The sequence below is a fragment of the Rhodnius prolixus genome, unplaced genomic scaffold, assembly GCF_049639745.1.
Source record: "Rhodnius prolixus isolate KJV_2025 unplaced genomic scaffold, Rpr scaffold_5, whole genome shotgun sequence".
In the NCBI taxonomy this organism is placed as follows: Eukaryota; Metazoa; Arthropoda; class Insecta; order Hemiptera; family Reduviidae; genus Rhodnius; species Rhodnius prolixus.
In genome coordinates this window covers 44085646-44106292 of record NW_027411624.1, presented here as the reverse complement: position 1 = coordinate 44106292, position 20647 = coordinate 44085646, and the positions used below count along the sequence as shown (strand labels likewise).

The 20647-nt window shown below is 34.0% G+C and overlaps 1 protein-coding gene across 2 annotated transcripts in view; it reads left to right on the top strand.

The window, feature by feature from the left end:
• Positions 1-20647, top strand: part of rictor (rapamycin-insensitive companion of Tor) — a 45618-nt gene that overhangs the window by 18132 nt on the left and 6839 nt on the right. Inside the window, exons 22-23 of one of the 2 annotated variants that reach the window (XM_074136030.1) lie at positions 573-665; positions 1765-1868. In XM_074136030.1, coding sequence (XP_073992131.1) covers positions 573-665; positions 1765-1868 — 197 coding nt within the window. The remainder of the gene's footprint in view (positions 1-572; positions 666-1764; positions 1869-20647) is intronic. The other variant, XM_074136031.1, reaches the window with a different exon arrangement.

Below are 20647 nucleotides of genomic sequence, written 5' to 3'. Positions count from 1 at the left end.
GGGTTCTTGAAAGAGAGATTTTTGTGCGTAGTCTTTTGGTGTTTGATGTTTGGAGATATTTAACTAATTAAACTTTGATCTTAGAAGATTGAGAGACATTTTGAGGATATGCGAAAGTGTGACAAAGTGTGTGTGTGTGTGTGAGAGAGAGAAACTTTGTAGGCCAGCTTAGGGGTACCAAGGAAAAGGCTAGACCTGGAGGTTTCAAGATGTTGGACATAATCTTCTATATTATGCTAATGAAGATATAAAACAGTATTTACTGAAAAAAGACAAATCCTCTCAGTCCAAGAATTTCTCTGACATCTTTGGCTAGAGCAGGTGCTGTAGAGACTCGCATGGCACCAGTAAGGGGGCTCAGTAGTTCTTAAAGGTCACAGTGCAAGTCACATCAAGGAAGAAAAGTATCATTTAATTTGTCAAAACATCGGTTTACTATGGAATCTAATTTTGAAAATGTTGAGTTAGTTTCTTAACTTTACATATTCATTATGGTTTTTCTTTTTTCTTATTCTTTTTTGTTCCCTTTCTCTCTTTTCTTTTTATGTTTAAAATAAATTTATTATTCCAAGGTATGAAATTGGAAGAAAAAGTCGATCGAACAGTTATACGGACAGTAGTACCAGCGGAGATTCAACGTACGGAATTAGACATCACAGTGTCAGGTTAGTAATTCACGCTTCCTTTTTTTTTTTTTTTCTAATTTTTGCTCAATTATTACACTTCCGGGCGCCGTAATAGCTGGGTGATTGGCTACAGAAATGCACTGTTTTTGCTAAGATGTCGATAATAGCTTAGCGGTTTCATTTGATTTGTTATTTATCGTACAGTGAGCGGTTATGAAAGAGATGATGTGATATGTTAATAGAGAAATGCGATGTGTTGATGAATGATGATTCATAACATGGTAAAAGGTTATAAAGGTAACCACGCGATTAGGTTGTAATTTAAAAATAAAACAGATGATTTAATTAATTTTGATCTCTGCTGTAATTTTGATAAGGTCATTGTTGACTGTCACATCAATGATTTTTTTCCAGTATTTGAAAATACTTTAAAACCCTGAAATTACTTCTCCAAGCAGATAAAGGTGGTTTTTTAGAAATGAGGAAACTCTCTCGCAGTTTGTGTGGTGTGTGTTTCTAAAGTGTGTGTTGATGTGCATATATTCGTGATTATTTTTTTGAAATTTTTCCAAATCAAAAGAACTGACTGGTTCAATAAATGGATTTTACAACGTTTTTAGTTCAAGATTTGGTCACTTAACCGTTTTTTTTTTTCTTCAAGTTTTTCCAAAAATACTGAGCAAAACGTACAGGATTCTCACTTTTTTAAAGAACCATTTTATAGTGCCTTGCTTCACGTTGGAGGCGTGGCTCGTAAAGCTAATATGTATTGTTGGTTAGTGGGTTCGATTCCCTGTCTAGGTCTTAGATTTTATTCAATGGTAAATAAAAAGAAGTTTTAGTAAAGTTTGTTTGCTATTGGCCACCGTCCGCGATAACTAATCTGGTAATTTGAGCGTAAAATAGCATGAAAAATAGTCATTAATTAATAGTTGTGGTACAAATAATTGTAAGAGAGAAGAACTTAAAAATGTATAATTTTAATGGATTGAATTAAAATAACAGTAGCAGAAAAGACAATGAACATAGCCTTTCAAAAGTCCATTAATTTCTTATGGGTTTGCGCCAGATTTAAAGATAACAAATAAAATATCAGTTTGTTAATATGTACGAAGTATTTCTTTATTTTATGTTACAGTGAGAGAGTTCAAACACTGAGTCCTATACCCAGTACAGGTTCATTAGCAACTTTTCAATCACATCGTCATAGGGGAAGCAGTATTGTGTCAAATTTTTCAAGAAGTAAGTACGGAAATTTTGTTTTAAATGTGTATTTTTTTTCTTCACTGATCTCTAGAAGTGTGATGTTTTCTTTGGAGAATCATGAAATTATGTCAGTTGAAAAGGTTTCCTTCTTCTTATAAGATGGTACTGTTAAATTTAAAAAAAGTTATAGTAGAGGGGAAATGGGGGTTCTGGCGCACCTAAATTGTGCCAGATCTAAACACCTCCAAATCTGACCGGGTAATCATCGAGTTCAACGAAGCTGTAAGCCATACCCATCAGCACCATTCTACCCCCACCTATCATCGAATTTGACGAGGCTGAAGTCCGCACCATCACAAAAAAAAAGAAAAGAGGAATCGTTTTAAAAGATATAAAGATTTAAATCGGTATAGATATACTCAGATCTCAGAACTGTAAAATAATAATTTAGTTCAGAATAATGTTTCAAATAAATAGGTTTATGACAGAGGTTAAAATAAACAACAGACTAAAGGGTTTTTATAAGCGTATGCTTATTTTTTCGAAAAATGAGTTTAAAAAAGCACTCACACAAAACAAATAGCGTGAAGGGACCGGTAATTTAGAGCTTAAGAAAAAATTCGAGTTTCGTTTAGAATATCTTCCGTTATTTTGGCTCCAGGTGTTGGTTGGTACAATTGTGCCGCTCCATTAGATTGTATTATGTATTATTAATATTTAAATAGCAGTAAATTCGATTTTTATGTCAACCAAAAATTATTACTTTTTTCAAAGTATGTCAATGACATACCGAATTTTCGGTGGTACCAGTGTTTGACATGGGGTGGGACCAGTGATTGACAACAAGTATATTCCTGAATCGTATATTCCTGAAACGACCTAAAAAATTCAAAATACCTAAATCACAGTGCCAATTAGATTTTTAACAAAAAAATCAGTCTTATTCATAATTAAAAACAATCGGTTTTTAAACTGGCCTACCTAAATAATGTAATATTTTTCAACATTACGCTTTTTCCTGCAGTTATTGACGATCAACCCTTATACAACTATCCTACCGGAGAGTTTTAATTTCGTTCAAACCTTCTAGAGCATCTGCGTCATTCAATTATCGAGAAACTTCATTATACAAAACGTTCAAACTAGTATTCGATACTTTGGCTCAAGAAACAGTTCGGTTATCCTTCTTGCAATGATAGGATGGCGGTTCCGGAATACTTTCTACCAAGATTTAACTGGCAGGTAATTATTGAAACGGTTCGGTATATCTAGTTTTTTAATAAGTTGCCACACACTCATCAGTAGATGGCTTTTAGTGATGGGAAACCCAGCTCTGGCAACGGATGTGATCCACAAAACTAAAAAAATTCCTCTTCAGCAGAGGAGAGCACTGTACATGATTCGATTCGTCTGCTGACTGTACATTTAATAGTAGATAGATCTCAATATCTTCTGAACTAATAGATCTGTACTCAAGAAAACTATAGCATACTACTCAGTAAAACAGACTGTGTAAGAGCACAAAATTTCATACGAATAATCTGTTGTTTACTGCGGGAGTTATAAGGGCCCCATTTCACAGCTAAACCATGACCCAAAAAATTTTTAACCCTCAATATGTTCTCAACTAATGGATCTGTACTCAAGAAAACTATAGCATACTGCTCAGCAAAACGGAGTGTGTAAGTGCACAAAATTTCATACGAATAATCTGTTGTTTACTGTGGGAGTTATAAGGGCCCCATTTCACAGCTAAACCATGACCCAAATAAATTTTAACCCTCAATATCTTCTGAACTAATGGATCTGTACTCAAGAAAACTATAGCATACTACTCAGTAAAACAGAGTGTGTAACAGCACAAAATTTCATACGAATAATCTGTTGTTTACTGTGGGAGTTATAAGGGCCCCATTTCACAGCTAAACCATGACCCAAAAAATTTTTAACCCTCAATATGTTCTCAACTAATGGATCTGTACTCAAGAAAACTATAGCATACTGCTCAGCAAAACGGAGTGTGTAAGTGCACAAAATTTCATACGAATAATCTGTTGTTTACTGTGGGAGTTATAAGGGCCCCATTTCACAGCTAAACCATGACCCAAATAAATTTTAACCCTCAATATCTTCTGAACTAATGGATCTGTACTCAAGAAAACTATAGCATACTACTCAGTAAAACAGAGTGTGTAACAGCACAAAATTTCATACGAATAATCTGTTGTTTACTGTGGGAGTTATAAGGGCCCCATTTCACACCTAAACCATGACCCAAAAAAAATTTAACCTTCAATATCTTCTCAACTAATAGATCTGTACTCAAGAAAACAATAGCATACTACTCAGTAAAACAAAGTGTGTAAGAGCACAAAACTTCATACGAATAATCTGTTATTTACTGTGGGAAATATAAGGGCCCAATTTCACAGCAAAACCATGACCCAAAAAAATTTCAACTCTCAATATCTTCTGAACTAATGGATCTGTACTCAAGAAAACTATAGTATACTACTCAGTAAAACAGAGTGTGTAACAGCACAAAATTTCATACGAATAATCTGTTGTTTACTGTGGGAGTTATAAGTGCCCCATTTCACACCTAAACCATGACCCAAAAAAATTTTAACCTTAATATCTTCTCAACTAATAGATCTGTACTCAAGAAAACTATAGCATACTACTCAGTAAAACAGAGTGTGTAAGAGCACAAAACTTCATACGAATAATCTGTTGTTTACTGTGGGAGTTATAAGGGCCCCATTTCACAGCTAAACCATGACCCAAATAAATTTTAACCCTCAATATGTTCTCAACTAATGGATCTGTACTCAAGAAAACTATAGCATACTACTCAGTAAAACGGAGTGTGTAAGTGCACAAAATTTCATACGAATAATCTGTTGTTTACTGTGGGAGTTATAAGGGCCCCATTTCACAGCTAAACCATGACCCAAATAAATTTTAACCCTCAATATCTTCTGAACTAATGGATCTGTACTCAAGAAAACTATAGCATACTACTCAGTAAAACAGAGTGTGTAACAGCACAAAATTTCCTACGAATAATCTGTTGTTTACTGTGGGAGTTATAAGGGCCCCATTTCACACCTAAACAATGACCCAAAAAAATTTTAACCTTCAATATCTTCTCAACTAATAGATCTGTACTCAAGAAAACTGTAGCTTACTACTCAGTAAAATAGAGTGTGTAAGAGCACAAAATTTCATACGAATAATCTGTAGTTTATTGTGGGAGTTATAAGGGCCCCATTTCACACCTAAACCATGACCCAAAAAAATTTTAACCTTCAATATCTTCTCAACTAATAGATCTGTACTCAAGAAAACAATAGCATACTACTCAGTAAAACAAAGTGTGTAAGAGCACAAAACTTCATACGAATAATCTGTTATTTACTGTGGGAAATATAAGGGCCCAATTTCACACCTAAACCATGACCCAACAAAATTTTAACCTTCAATATCTTCTCAACTAATAGATCTGTACTCAACAAAACTATAGCATACTACTCAGTAAAACAAAGTGTGTAAGAGCACAAAATTTCATACGAATAATCTGTTGTTTACTGTGGGAGTTATAAGGGCCCCATTTCACACCTAAACCATGACCCAAAAAAATTTTAACCTTCAATATCTTCTCAACTAATAGATCTGAACTCAAGAAAACTATAGCATACTACTCAGTAAAACAAAGTGTGTATGAGCACAAAATTTCATACGAATAATCTGTTGTTTACTGTGGGAGTTATAAGGGCCCCATTTCACACCTAAACCATGACCCAAAAAAATTTTAACCTTCAATATCTTCTCAACTAATAGATCTGTACTCAAGAAAACTATAGCATACTTCTCAGTAAAACAGAGTATGTAAGAGCACAAAATTTCATACGAATAATCTGTTGTTTACTGTGGGAGTTATAAGGGCCCCATTTCAGACCTAAACCATGACCCAAAAAAAATTTAACCTTCAATATCTTCTCAACTAATAGATCTGTACTCAAGAAAACAATAGCATACTACTCAGTAAAACAAAGTGTGTAAGAGCACAAAACTTCATACGAATAATCTGTTATTTACTGTGGGAAATATAAGTGCCCCATTTCACACCTAAACAATGACCCAAAAAAATTTTAACCTTCAATATCTTCTCAACTAATAGATCTGTACTCAAGAAAACTGTAGCTTACTACTCAGTAAAATAGAGTGTGTAAGAGCACAAAATTTCATACGAATAATCTGTAGTTTATTGTGGGAGTTATAAGGGCCCCATTTCACACCTAAACCATGACCCAACAAAATTTTAACCTTCAATATCTTCTCAACTAATAGATCTGTACTCAAGAAAACAATAGCATACTACTCAGTAAAACAAAGTGTGTAAGAGCACAAAACTTCATACGAATAATCTGTTATTTACTGTGGGAAATATAAGGGCCCAATTTCACAGCAAAACCATGACCCAAAAAAATTTCAACTGTCAATATCTTCTGAACTAATGGATCTGTACTCAAGAAAACTATAGCATACTACTCAGTAAAACAGAGTGTGTAAGAGCACAAAATTTCATACGAATAATCTGTTGTTTACTGTGGGAGTTATAAGTGCCCCATTTCACACCTAAACCATGACCCAAAAAAATTTTAACCCTCAATATGTTCTCAACTAATGGATCTGTACCCAAGAAAACTATAGCATACTACTCAGTAAAACCAAGTGTGTAAGAGCACAAAATTTCATACGAATAATCTGTTGTTTACTATGGTAGTTATAAGGGCCCCATTTCACAGCTAAACCATGACCCAAATAAATTTTAACCCTCAATATGTTCTCAACTAATGGATCTGTACTCAAGAAAACTATAGCATACTACTCAGTAAAACAGAGTTTGTAAGAGCACAAAATTTCATACGAATAATCTGTTGTTTACTGTGGGAGTTATAAGGGCCCCATTTCACACCTAAACCATGACCCAAAAAAATTTTAACCTTCAATATCTTCACAACTAATAGATCAGTACTCAAGAAAACTATAGCATACTTCTCAGTAAAACAGAGTGTGTAAGAGCACAAAATTTCATACGAATAATCTGTTGTTTACTGTGGGAGTTATAAGGGCCCCATTTCACACCTAAACCATGACCCAACAAAATTTTAACCTTCAATATCTTCTCAACTAATGGATCTGTACTCAAGAAAACTATAGCATACTTCTCAGTAAAACAGAGTGTGTAAGAGCACAAAATTTCATACGAATAATCTGTTGTTTACTGTGGGAGTTATAAGGGCCCCATTTCACACCTAAACCATGACCCAAAAAAATTTTAACCTTCAATATCTTCTCAACTAATAGATCTGTACTCAAGAAAACTATAGCATACTACTCAGTAAAACAAAGTGTGTAAGAGCACAAAATTTCATACGAATAATCTGTTGTTTACTGTGGGAGTTATAAGGGCCCCATTTCACACCTAAACCATGACCCAAAAAAATTTTAACCTTCAATATCTTCTCAACTAATAGATCTGTACTCAAGAAAACTATAGCATACTACTCAGTAAAACAAAGTGTGTAAGAGCACAAAATTTCATACGAATAATCTGTTGTTTACTGTGGGAGTTATAAGGGCCCCATTTCACACCTAAACCATGACCCAAAAAAATTTTAACCTTCAATATCTTCTCAACTAATAGATCTGTACTCAAGAAAACTATAGCATACTACTCAGTAAAACAGAGTGTGTAAGAGCACAAAATTTCATACGAATAATCTGTTGTTTACTGTGGGAGTTATAAGGGCCCCATTTCACACCTAAACCATGACCCAAAAAAATTTTAACCTTCAATATCTTCTCAACTAATAGATCTGTACTCAAGAAAACTATAGCATACTTCTCAGTAAAACAGAGTGTGTAAGAGCACAAAATTTCATACGAATAATCTGTTGTTTACTGTGGGAGTTATAAGGGCCCCATTTCACACCTAAACCATGACCCAAAAAAATTTTAACATTCAATATCTTCTCAACTAATAGATCTGTACTCAAGAAAACTATAGCATACTTCTCAGTAAAACAGAGTGTGTAAGAGCACAAAATTTCATACGAATAATCTGTTGTTTACTGTGGGAGTTATAAGGGCCCCATTTCACACCTAAACCATGACCCAAAAAAATTTTAACCTTCAATATCTTCTCAACTAATAGATCTGTACTCAAGAAAACTATAGCATACTTCTCAGTAAAACAGAGTGTGTAAGAGCACAAAATTTCATACGAATAATCAGTTGTTTACTGTGGGAGTTATAAGGGCCCCATTTCACACCTAAACCATGACCCAAAAAAATTTTAACCTTCAATATCTTATCAACTAATAGATCTGTATTCAAGAAAACTATAGCATACTACTCAGTAAAACAGAGTGTGTAAGAGCACAAAATTTCATACGAATAATCTGTTGTTTACTGTGGGAGTTATAAGGGCCCCATTTCACACCTAAACCATGACCCAAAAAAATTTTAACCTTCAATATCTTCTCAACTAATAGATCTGTACTCAAGAAAACTATAGCAAACTTCTCAGTAAAACAGAGTGTGTAAGAGCACAAAATTTCATACGAATAATCTGTTGTTTACTGTGGGAGTTATAAGGGCCCCATTTCACACCTAAACCATGACCCAAAAAAATTTTAACCTTCAATATCTTCTCAACTAATAGATCTGTACTCAAGAAAACTATAGCATTCTTCTCAGTAAAACAGAGTGTGTAAGAGCACAAAATTTCATACGAATAATCTGTTGTTTACTGTGGGAGTTATAAGGGCCCCATTTCACACCTAAACGATGACCCAAAAAAATTTTAACCTTCAATATCTTCTCAACTAATGGATCTGTACTCAAGAAAACTATAGCATACTTCTCAGTAAAACAGAGTGTGTAAGAGCACAAAATTTCATACGAATAATCTGTTGTTTACTGTGGGAGTTATAAGGGCCCCATTTCACACCTAAACCATTACCCAAAAAAATTTTAACTTTCAATATCTTCTCAACTAATAGATCTGTACTCAAGAAAACTATAGCATACTTCTCAGTAAAACAGAGTGTGTAAGAGCACAAAATTTCATACGAATAATCTATTGTTTACTGTGGGAGTTATAAGGGCCCCATTTCACACCTAAACCATGACCCAAAAAAATTTTAACCTTCAATATCTTCTCAACTAATAGATCTGTACTCAAGAAAACTATAGCATACTACTCAGTAAAACAGAGTGTGTAAGAGTACAAAATTTCATACGAATAATCTGTTGTTTACTGTGGGAGTTATAAGGGCCCCATTTCACACCTAAACCATGACCCAAAAAAATTTTAACCTTCAATATCTTCTCAACTAATAGATTTGTACTCAAGAAAACTATAGCATACTTCTCAGTAAAACAGCGTGTGTAAGAGCACAAAATTTCATACGAATAATCTGTTGTTTACTGTGGGAGTTATAAGGGCCCCATTTCACAACTAAACCATAACCCAAAAAAATTTTAACCTTCAATATCTTCTCAACTAATAGATCTGTACTCAAGAAAACTATAGCTTACTTCTCAGTAAAACAAAGTGTGTAAGAGCACAAAATTTCATACGAATAATCTGTTGTTTACTGTGGGAGTTATAAGGGCTCCATTTCACACCTAAACCATGACCCAAATAAATTTTAACCATCAATATGTTTCCAACTAATGGATCTGTACCCAAGAAAACTATAGCATACTACTCAGTAAAACCAAGTGTGTTAGAGCACAAAATTTCATACGAATAATCTGTTGTTTACTATGGTAGTTATATAGGCCCCATTTCACAGCTAAACCATGACCCAAATAAATTTTAACCCTCAATATGTTCTCAACTAATGGATCTGTACTCAAGAAAACTATAGCATACTACTCAGTAAAACGGAGAGTGTAAGAGCACAAAATTTCATACGAATAATCTGTTGTTTACTGTGGGAGTTATAAGGGCCCCATTTCACACCTAAACCATGACCCAAAAAAATTTAAACCTTCAATATCTTCTCAACTAATGGATCTGTACTCAAGAAAACTATAGCATACTACTCAGTAAAACAAAGTGTGTAACAGCACAAAATTTCATACGAATAATCTGTTGTTTACTGTGGGAGTTATAAGGGCCCCATTTCACACCTAAACCATGACCCAAAAAAATTTTAACCTTCAATATCTTCTCAACTAATGGATCTGTACTCAAGAAAACTATAGCATACTACTCAGTAAAACAGAGTGTGTAAGAGCACAAAATTTCATACGAATAATCTGTTGTTTACTGTGGGAGTTATAAGGGCCCCATTTCACACCTAAACCATGACCCAAAAAAATTTTAACCTTCAATATCTTCTCAACTAATAGATCTGTACTCAAGAAAACAATAGCATACTACTCAGTAAAACAAAGTGTGTAAGAGCACAAAACTTCATACGAATAATCTTTTATTTACTGTGGGAAATATAAGGGCCCAATTTCACAGCAAAACCATGACCCAAAAAAATTTCAACTCTCAATATCTTCTGAACTAATGGATCTGTACTCAAGAAAACTATAGCATACTACTCAGTAAAACAGAGTGTGTAACAGCACAAAATTTCATACGAATAATTTTTTGTTTACTGTGGGAGTTTTAAGGGCCCCATTTCACACCTAAACCATGACCCAACAAAATTTTAACCTTCAATATCTTCTCAACTAATAGATCTGTACTCAAGAAAACTATAGCATACTACTCAGTAAAACAGAGTGTGTAAGAGCACAAAATTTCATACGAATAATCTGTTGTTTACTGTGGGAGTTATAAGGGCCCCATTTCACACCTAAACCATGACCCAAAAAAATTTTAACCTTGAATATCTTCTCAACTAATAGATCTGTACTCAAGAAAACTATAGCATACTTCTCAGTAAAACAGAGTGTGTAAGAGCACAAAATTTCATACGAATAATCTGTTGTTTACTGTGGGAGTTATAAGGGCCCCATTTCACACCTAAACCATGACCCAAAAAAATTTTAACATTCAATATCTTCTCAACTAATAGATCTGTACTCAAGAAAACTATAGCATACTTCTCAGTAAAACAGAGTGTGTAAGAGCACAAAATTTCATACGAATAATCTGTTGTTTACTGTGGGAGTTATAAGGGCCCCATTTCACACCTAAACCATGACCCAAAAAAATTTTAACCTTCAATATCTTCTCAACTAATAGATCTGTACTCAAGAAAACTATAGCATACTTCTCAGTAAAACAGAGTGTGTAAGAGCACAAAATTTCATACGAATAATCAGTTGTTTACTGTGGGATTTATAAGGGCCATATTTCACACCTAAACCATGACCCAAAAAAATTTTAACCTTCAATATCTTCTCAACTAATAGATCTGTATTCAAGAAAACTATAGCATACTACTCAGTAAAACAGAGTGTGTAAGAGCACAAAATTTCATACGAATAATCTGTTGTTTACTGTGGGAGTTATAAGGGCCCCATTTCACACCTAAACCATGACCCAAAAAAATTTTAACCTTCAATATCTTCTCAACTAATAGATCTGTACTCAAGAAAACTATAGCAAACTTCTCAGTAAAACAGAGTGTGTAAGAGCACAAAATTTCATACGAATAATCTGTTGTTTACTGTGGGAGTTATAAGGGCCCCATTTCACACCTAAACCATGACCCAAAAAAATTTTAACCTTCAATATCTTCTCAACTAATAGATCTGTACTCAAGAAAACAATAGCATACTACTCAGTAAAACAAAGTGTGTAAGAGCACAAAACTTCATACGAATAATCTTTTATTTACTGTGGGAAATATAAGGGCCCAATTTCACAGCAAAACCATGACCCAAAAAAATTTCAACTCTCAATATCTTCTGAACTAATGGATCTGTACTCAAGAAAACTATAGCATACTACTCAGTAAAACAGAGTGTGTAACAGCACAAAATTTCATAGGAATAATTTTTTGTTTACTGTGGGAGTTTTAAGGGCCCCATTTCACACCTAAACCATGACCCAACAAAATTTTAACCTTCAATATCTTCTCAACTAATAGATCTGTACTCAAGAAAACTATAGCATACTACTCAGTAAAACAGAGTGTGTAAGAGCACAAAATTTCATACGAATAATCTGTTGTTTACTGTGGGAGTTATAAGGGCCCCATTTCACACCTAAACCATGACCCAAAAAAATTTTAACCTTCAATATCTTCTCAACTAATAGATCTGTACTCAAGAAAACTATAGCATACTTCTCAGTAAAACAGAGTGTGTAAGAGCACAAAATTTCATACGAATAATCTGTTGTTTACTGTGGGAGTTATAAGGGCCCCATTTCACACCTAAACCATGACCCAAAAAAATTTTAACATTCAATATCTTCTCAACTAATAGATCTGTACTCAAGAAAACTATAGCATACTTCTCAGTAAAACAGAGTGTGTAAGAGCACAAAATTTCATACGAATAATCTGTTGTTTACTGTGGGAGTTATAAGGGCCCCATTTCACACCTAAACCATGACCCAAAAAAATTTTAACCTTCAATATCTTCTCAACTAATAGATCTGTACTCAAGAAAACTATAGCATACTTCTCAGTAAAACAGAGTGTGTAAGAGCACAAAATTTCATACGAATAATCAGTTGTTTACTGTGGGATTTATAAGGGCCATATTTCACACCTAAACCATGACCCAAAAAAATTTTAACATTCAATATCTTCTCAACTAATAGATCTGTATTCAAGAAAACTATAGCATACTACTCAGTAAAACAGAGTGTGTAAGAGCACAAAATTTCATACGAATAATCTGTTGTTTACTGTGGGAGTTATAAGGGCCCCATTTCACACCTAAACCATGACCCAAAAAAATTTTAACCTTCAATATCTTCTCAACTAATAGATCTGTACTCAAGAAAACTATAGCAAACTTCTCAGTAAAACAGAGTGTGTAAGAGCACAAAATTTCATACGAATAATCTGTTGTTTACTGTGGGAGTAATAAGGGCCCCATTTCACACCTAAACCATGACCCAAAAAAATTTTAACCTTCAATATCTTCTCAACTAATAGATCTGTACTCAAGAAAACTATAGCATTCTTCTCAGTAAAACAGAGTGTGTAAGAGCACAAAATTTCATACGAATAATCTGTTGTTTACTGTGGGAGTTATAAGGGCCCCATTTCACACCTAAACGATGACCCAAAAAAATTTTAACCTTCAATATCTTCTCAACTAATGGATCTGTACTCAAGAAAACTATAGCATACTTCTCAGTAAATCAGAGTGTGTAAGAGCACAAAATTTCATACGAATAATCTGTGGTTTACTGTGGGAGTTATAAGGGCCCCATTTCACACCTAAACCATTACCCAAAAAAATTTTAACCTTCAATATCTTCTCAACTAATAGATCTGTACTCAAGAAAACTATAGCATACTTCTCAGTAAAACAGAGTGTGTAAGAGCACAAAATTTCATACGAATAATCTGTGGTTTACTGTGGGAGTTATAAGGGCCCCATTTCACACCTAAACCATGACCCAAAAAAATTTTAACCTTCAATATCTTCTCAACTAATAGATCTGTACTCAAGAAAACTATAGCATTCTTCTCAGTAAAACAGAGTGTGTAAGAGCACAAAATTTCATACGAATAATCTGTTGTTTACTGTGGGAGTTATAAGGGCCCCATTTCACACCTAAACCATAACCCAAAAAAATTTTAACCTTCAATATCTTCTCAACTAATAGATCTGTACTCAAGAAAACTATAGCTTACTTCTCAGTAAAACAAAGTGTGTAAGAGCACAAAATTTCATACGAATAATCTGTTGTTTACTGTGGGAGTTATAAGGGCTCCATTTCACACCTAAACCATGACCCAAATAAATTTTAACCATCAATATGTTCCCAACTAATGGATCTGTACCCAAGAAAACTATAGCATACTACTCAGTAAAACCAAGTGTGTTAGAGCACAAAATTTCATACGAATAATCTGTTGTTTACTATGGTAGTTATATAGGCCCCATTTCACAGCTAAACCATGACCCAAATAAATTTTAACCCTCAATATGTTCTCAACTAATGGATCTGTACTCAAGAAAACTATAGCATACTACTCAGTAAAACGGAGTGTGTAAGAGCACAAAATTTCATACGAATAATCTGTTGTTTACTGTGGGAGTTATAAGGGCCCCATTTCACACCTAAACCATGACCCAAAAAAATTTAAACCTTCAATATCTTCTCAACTAATGGATCTGTACTCAAGAAAACTATAGCATACTACTCAGTAAAACAAAGTGTGTAACAGCACAAAATTTCATACGAATAATCTGTTGTTTACTGTGGGAGTTATAAGGGCCCCATTTCACACCTAAACCATGACCCAAAAAAATTTTAACCTTCAATATCTTCTCAACTAATGGATCTGTACTCAAGAAAACTATAGCATACTACTCAGTAAAACAGAGTGTGTAAGAGCACAAAATTTCATACGAATAATCTGTTGTTTACTGTGGGAGTTATAAGGGCCCCATTTCACACCTAAACCATGACACAAAAAAATTTTAACCTTCAATATCTTCTCAACTAATGGATCTGTACTCAAGAAAACTATAGCATACTACTCAGTAAAACAAAGTGTGTAACAGCACAAAATTTCATACGAGTAATCTGTTCTTTACGGTGGGAGTTATAAGGGCCCCATATCACAGCTAAACCATGACCCAAAAAAATTTTAACCTTCAATATCTTCTCAACTAATAGATCTGTACTCAAGAAAACAATAGCATACTACTCAGTAAAACAAAGTGTGTAAGAGCACAAAACTTCATACGAATAATCTTTTATTTACTGTGGGAAATATAAGGGCCCAATTTCACAGCAAAACCATGACCCAAAAAAATTTCAACTCTCAATATCTTCTGAACTAATGGATCTGTGCTCAAGAAAACTATAGCATACTACTCAGTAAAACAGAGTGTGTAACAGCACAAAATTTCATACGAATAATTTGTTGTTTACTGTGGGAGTTTGAAGGGCTCCATTTCACACCTAAACCATGACCCAACAAAATTTTAACCTTCAATATCTTCTCAACTAATGGATCTGTACTCAAGAAAACTATAGCATACTACTCAGTAAAACAGAGTGTGTAAGAGCACAAAATTTCATACGAATAATCTTTTATTTACTGTGGGAAATATTAGGGCCCAATTTCACAGCAAAACCATGACCCAAAAAAATTTCAACTCTCAATATCTTCTGAACTAATGGATCTGTACTCAAGAAAACTATAGCATACTACTCAGTAAAACAGAGTGTGTAACAGCACAAAATTTCATACGAATAATTTTTTGTTTACTGTGGGAGTTTTAAGGGCCCCATTTCACACCTAAACCATGACCCAACAAAATTTTAACCTTCAATATCTTCTCAACTAATAGATCTGTACTCAAGAAAACTATAGCATACTACTCAGTAAAACAGAGTGTGTAAGAGCACAAAATTTCATACGAATAATCTGTTGCTTACTGTGGGAGTTATAAGGGCCCCATTTCACACCTAAACCATGACCCAAAAAAATTTTAACCTTCAATATCTTCTCAACTAATAGATCTGTACTCAAGAAAACTATAGCATACTTCTCAGTAAAACAGAGTGTGTAAGAGCACAAAATTTCATACGAATAATCTGTTGTTTACTGTGGGAGTTATAAGGGCCCCATTTCACACCTAAACCATGACCCAAAAAAATTTTAACATTCAATATCTTCTCAACTAATAGATCTGTACTCAAGAAAACTATAGCATACTTCTCAGTAAAACAGAGTGTGTAAGAGCACAAAATTTCATACGAATAATCTGTTGTTTACTGTGGAAGTTATAAGGGCCCCATTTCACACCTAAACCATGACCCAAAAAAATTTTAACCTTCAATATCTTCTCAACTAATAGATCTGTACTCAAGAAAACTATAGCATACTTCTCAGTAAAACAGAGTGTGTAAGAGCACAAAATTTCATACGAATAATCAGTTGTTTACTGTGGGATTTATAAGGGCCATATTTCACACCTAAACCATGACCCAAAAAAATTTTAACCTTCAATATCTTCTCAACTAATAGATCTGTATTCAAGAAAACTATAGCATACTACTCAGTAAAACAGAGTGTGTAAGAGCACAAAATTTCATACGAATAATCTGTTGTTTACTGTGGGAGTTATAAGGGCCCCATTTCACACCTAAACCATGACCCAATAAAATTTTAACCTTCAATATCTTCTCAACTAATAGATCTGTACTCAAGAAAACAATAGCAAACTTCTCAGTAAAACAGAGTGTGTAAGAGCACAAAATTTCATACGAATAATCTGTTGTTTACTGTGGGAGTAATAAGGGCCCCATTTCACACCTAAACCATGACCCAAAAAAATTTTAACCTTCAATATCTTCTCAACTAATAGATCTGTACTCAAGAAAACTATAGCATTCTTCTCAGTAAAACAGAGTGTGTAAGAGCACAAAATTTCATACGAATAATCTGTTGTTTACTGTGGGAGTTATAAGGGCCCCATTTCACACCTAAACGATGACCCAAAAAAATTTTAACCTTCAATATCTTCTCAACTAATGGATCTGTACTCAAGAAAACTATAGCATACTTCTCAGTAAAACAGAGTGTGTAAGAGCACAAAATTTCATACGAATAATCTGTGGTTTACTGTGGGAGTTATAAGGGCCCCATTTCACACCTAAACCATTACCCAAAAAAATTTTAACCTTCAATATCTTCTCAACTAATAGATCTGTACTCAAGAAAACTATAGCATACTTCTCAGTAAAACAGAGTGTGTAAGAGCACAAAATTTCATACGAATAATCTGTGGTTTACTGTGGGAGTTATAAGGGCCCCATTTCACACCTAAACCATGACCCAAAAAAATTTTAACCTTCAATATCTTCTCAACTAATAGATTTGTACTCAAGAAAACTATAGCATACTTCTCAGTAAAACAGAGTGTGTAAGAGCACAAAATTTCATACGAATAATCTGTTGTTTACTGTGGGAGTTATAAGGGCCCCATTTCACACCTAAACCATAACCCAAAAAAATTTTAACCTTCAATATCTTCTCAACTAATAGATCTGTACTCAAGAAAACTATAGCTTACTTCTCAGTAAAACAAAGTGTGTAAGAGCACAAAATTTCATACGAATAATCTGTTGTTTACTGTGGGAGTTATAAGGGCTCCATTTCACACCTAAACCATGACCCAAATAAATTTTAACCATCAATATGTTCCCAACTAATGGATCTGTACCCAAGAAAACTATAGCATACTACTCAGTAAAACCAAGTGTGTTAGAGCACAAAATTTCATACGAATAATCTGTTGTTTACTATGGTAGTTATATAGGCCCCATTTCACAGCTAAACCATGACCCAAATAAATTTTAACCCTCAATATGTTCTCAACTAATGGATCTGTACTCAAGAAAACTATAGCATACTACTCAGTAAAACGGAGTGTGTAAGAGCACAAAATTTCATACGAATAATCTGTTGTTTACTGTGGGAGTTATAAGGGCCCCATTTCACACCTAAACCATGACCCAAAAAAATTTAAACCTTCAATATCTTCTCAACTAATGGATCTGTACTCAAGAAAACTATAGCATACTACTCAGTAAAACAAAGTGTGTAACAGCACAAAATTTCATACGAATAATCTGTTGTTTACTGTGGGAGTTATAAGGGCCCCATTTCACACCTAAACCATGACCCAAAAAAATTTTAACCTTCAATATCTTCTCAACTAATGGATCTGTACTCAAGAAAACTATAGCATACTACTCAGTAAAACAGAGTGTGTAAGAGCACAAAATTTCATACGAATAATCTGTTGTTTACTGTGGGAGTTATAAGGGCCCCATTTCACACCTAAACCATGACCCAAAAAAATTTTAACCTTCAATATCTTCTCAACTAATGGATCTGTACTCAAGAAAACTATAGCATACTACTCAGTAAAACAAAGTGTGTAACAGCACAAAATTTCATACGAGTAATCTGTTCTTTACGGTGGGAGTTATAAGGGCCCCATATCACAGCTAAACCATGACCCAAAAAAATTTTAACCTTCAATATCTTCTCAACTAATAGATCTGTACTCAAGAAAACAATAGCATACTACTCAGTAAAACAAAGTGTGTAAGAGCACAAAACTTCATACGAATAATCTTTTATTTACTGTGGGAAATATAAGGGCCCAATTTCACAGCAAAACCATGACCCAAAAAAATTTCAACTCTCAATATCTTCTGAACTAATGGATCTGTGCTCAAGAAAACTATAGCATACTACTCAGTAAAACAGAGTGTGTAACAGCACAAAATTTCATACGAATAATTTGTTGTTTACTGTGGCAGTTTTAAGGGCTCCATTTCACACCTAAACCATGACCCAACAAAATTTTAACCTTCAATATCTTCTCAACTAATGGATCTGTACTCAAGAAAACTATAGCATACTACTCAGCAAAACAAAGTGTGTAACAGCACAAAATTTCATACGAATAATCTGTTGTTTACTGTGGGAGTTATAAGGGCCCCATTTCACAGCTAAACCATGACCCAAAAAAATTTTAACCTTCAATATCTTCTCAACTAATGGATCTGTACCCAAGAAAACTATAGCATACTACTCAGTAAAACCAAGTGTGTAAGAGCACAAAATTTCATACGAATAATCTGTTGTTTACTATGGTAGTTATATAGGCCCCATTTCACAGCTAAACCATGTCCCAAATAAATTTTAACCCTCAATATGTTCTCAACTAATGGATCTGTACTCAAGAAAACTATAGCATACTACTCAGTAAAACGGAGTGTGTAAGAGCAAAAAAATTTCATACGAATAATCTGTTGTTTACTGTGGGAGTTTTAAGGGCCCCATTTCACACCTAAACCATGACCCAAAAAAAATTTAACCTTCAATATCTTCTCAACTAATAGATTTGTACTCAAGAAAACTATAGCATACTACTCAGTAAAACAGAGTGTGTAAGAGCACAAAATTTTATACGAATAATCTGTCGTTTACTGTGGGAGTTATAAGGGCCCCATTTCACAGCTAAACCATGACCCAAAAAAATTTTAACCTTCAATATCTTCTCAACTAATAGATCTGTACTCAAGAAAACTATAGCATACTACTCAGTAAAACAGAGTGTGTAAGTGCACAAAATTTCATACGAATAATCTGTTGTTTACTGTGGGAGTTATAAGGGCCTCATTTCACAGCTAAACCATGTCCCAAAAAAATTATAACCCTAAATATGTTCTCAACTAATGGATCTGTACTCAAGAAAACTATAGCATTCTTCTCAGTAAAACAGAGTGTGTAACGGCACAAAATTTCATACGAATAATCTGTTGTTTACTATGGGAGTTATAAGGGCCCCATTTCACAGCTAAACCATGACCCAAAAAAATTTTAACCCTCAATATGTTCTCAACTAATGGATCTGTACTCAAGAAAACTATAGCATATTGCACATTAAAACGGAGTGTGTAAGAGCACAAAATTTCATACGAATAATCTGTTGTTTACTGTGGGAGTTATAAGAGCCCCATTTCACAGCTAAACCATGACCCAAATAAATTTTAACCCTCAATATCTTCTCAACTAATGGATCTGTACTCACGAAAACTATAGCATACTACTCAGTAAAACAAAGTGTGTAACAGCACAAAATTTTATACGAATAATCTGTTGTTTACTGTGGGAGTTATAAGAGCCCCATTTCACAGCTAAACCATGACCCAAATAAATTTTAACCCTCAATATCTTCTCAACTAATGGATCTGTACTCAAGAAAACTATAGCATACTACTCAGTATTTTGTGCTGTTACACACTCCGTTTTACTGAGTAGTATGCTATAGTTTTCTTGAGTACAGATCCATTAGTTGAGAAGATATTGAGGGTTAAAATTTTTTTGGGTCATGGTTTAGGTGTGAAATGGGGCCCTTATAACTCCCACAGTAAACAACAGATTATTCGTATGAAATTTATTACTCTTACACACTCCGTTTTACTGAGTAGTATGCTATAGTTTTCTTGAGTACAGATCTATTAGTTGAGAAGATATTGAAGGTTAAAATTTTTTTGGGTCATGGTTTAGGTGTGAAATGGGGCCCTTATAACTCCCACAGTAAACAACAGATTATTCGTATGAAATTTTGTGCTCTTACACACTTCGTTTTACTGAGTAGTATGCTGTAGTTTTCTTGAGTACAGATCCATTAGTTGAGAACATATTGAGGGTTAAAATTTATTTGGGTCATGGTTTAGCTGTGAAATGGGGCCCTTATAACTCCCACAGTAAACAACAGATTATTCGTATGAAGTTTTGTGCTCTTACACACTCTGTTTTACTGAGTAGTATGCTATAGTTTTCTTGAGTACAGATCCATTAGTTCAGAAGATATTGAGAGTTTTTTTTTTTTGGGTCATGGTTTTGCTGTGAAATTGGGCCCTTATATTTCCCACAGTAAATAAAAGATTATTCGTATGAAGTTTTGTGCTCTTACACACTTTGTTTTACTGAGTAGTATGCTATTGTTTTCTTGAGTACAGATCTATTAGTTGAGAAGATATTGAAGGTTTAAATTTTTTTTGTGTCATGGTTTAGCTGTGAAATGGGCCCTTATAACTCCCACAG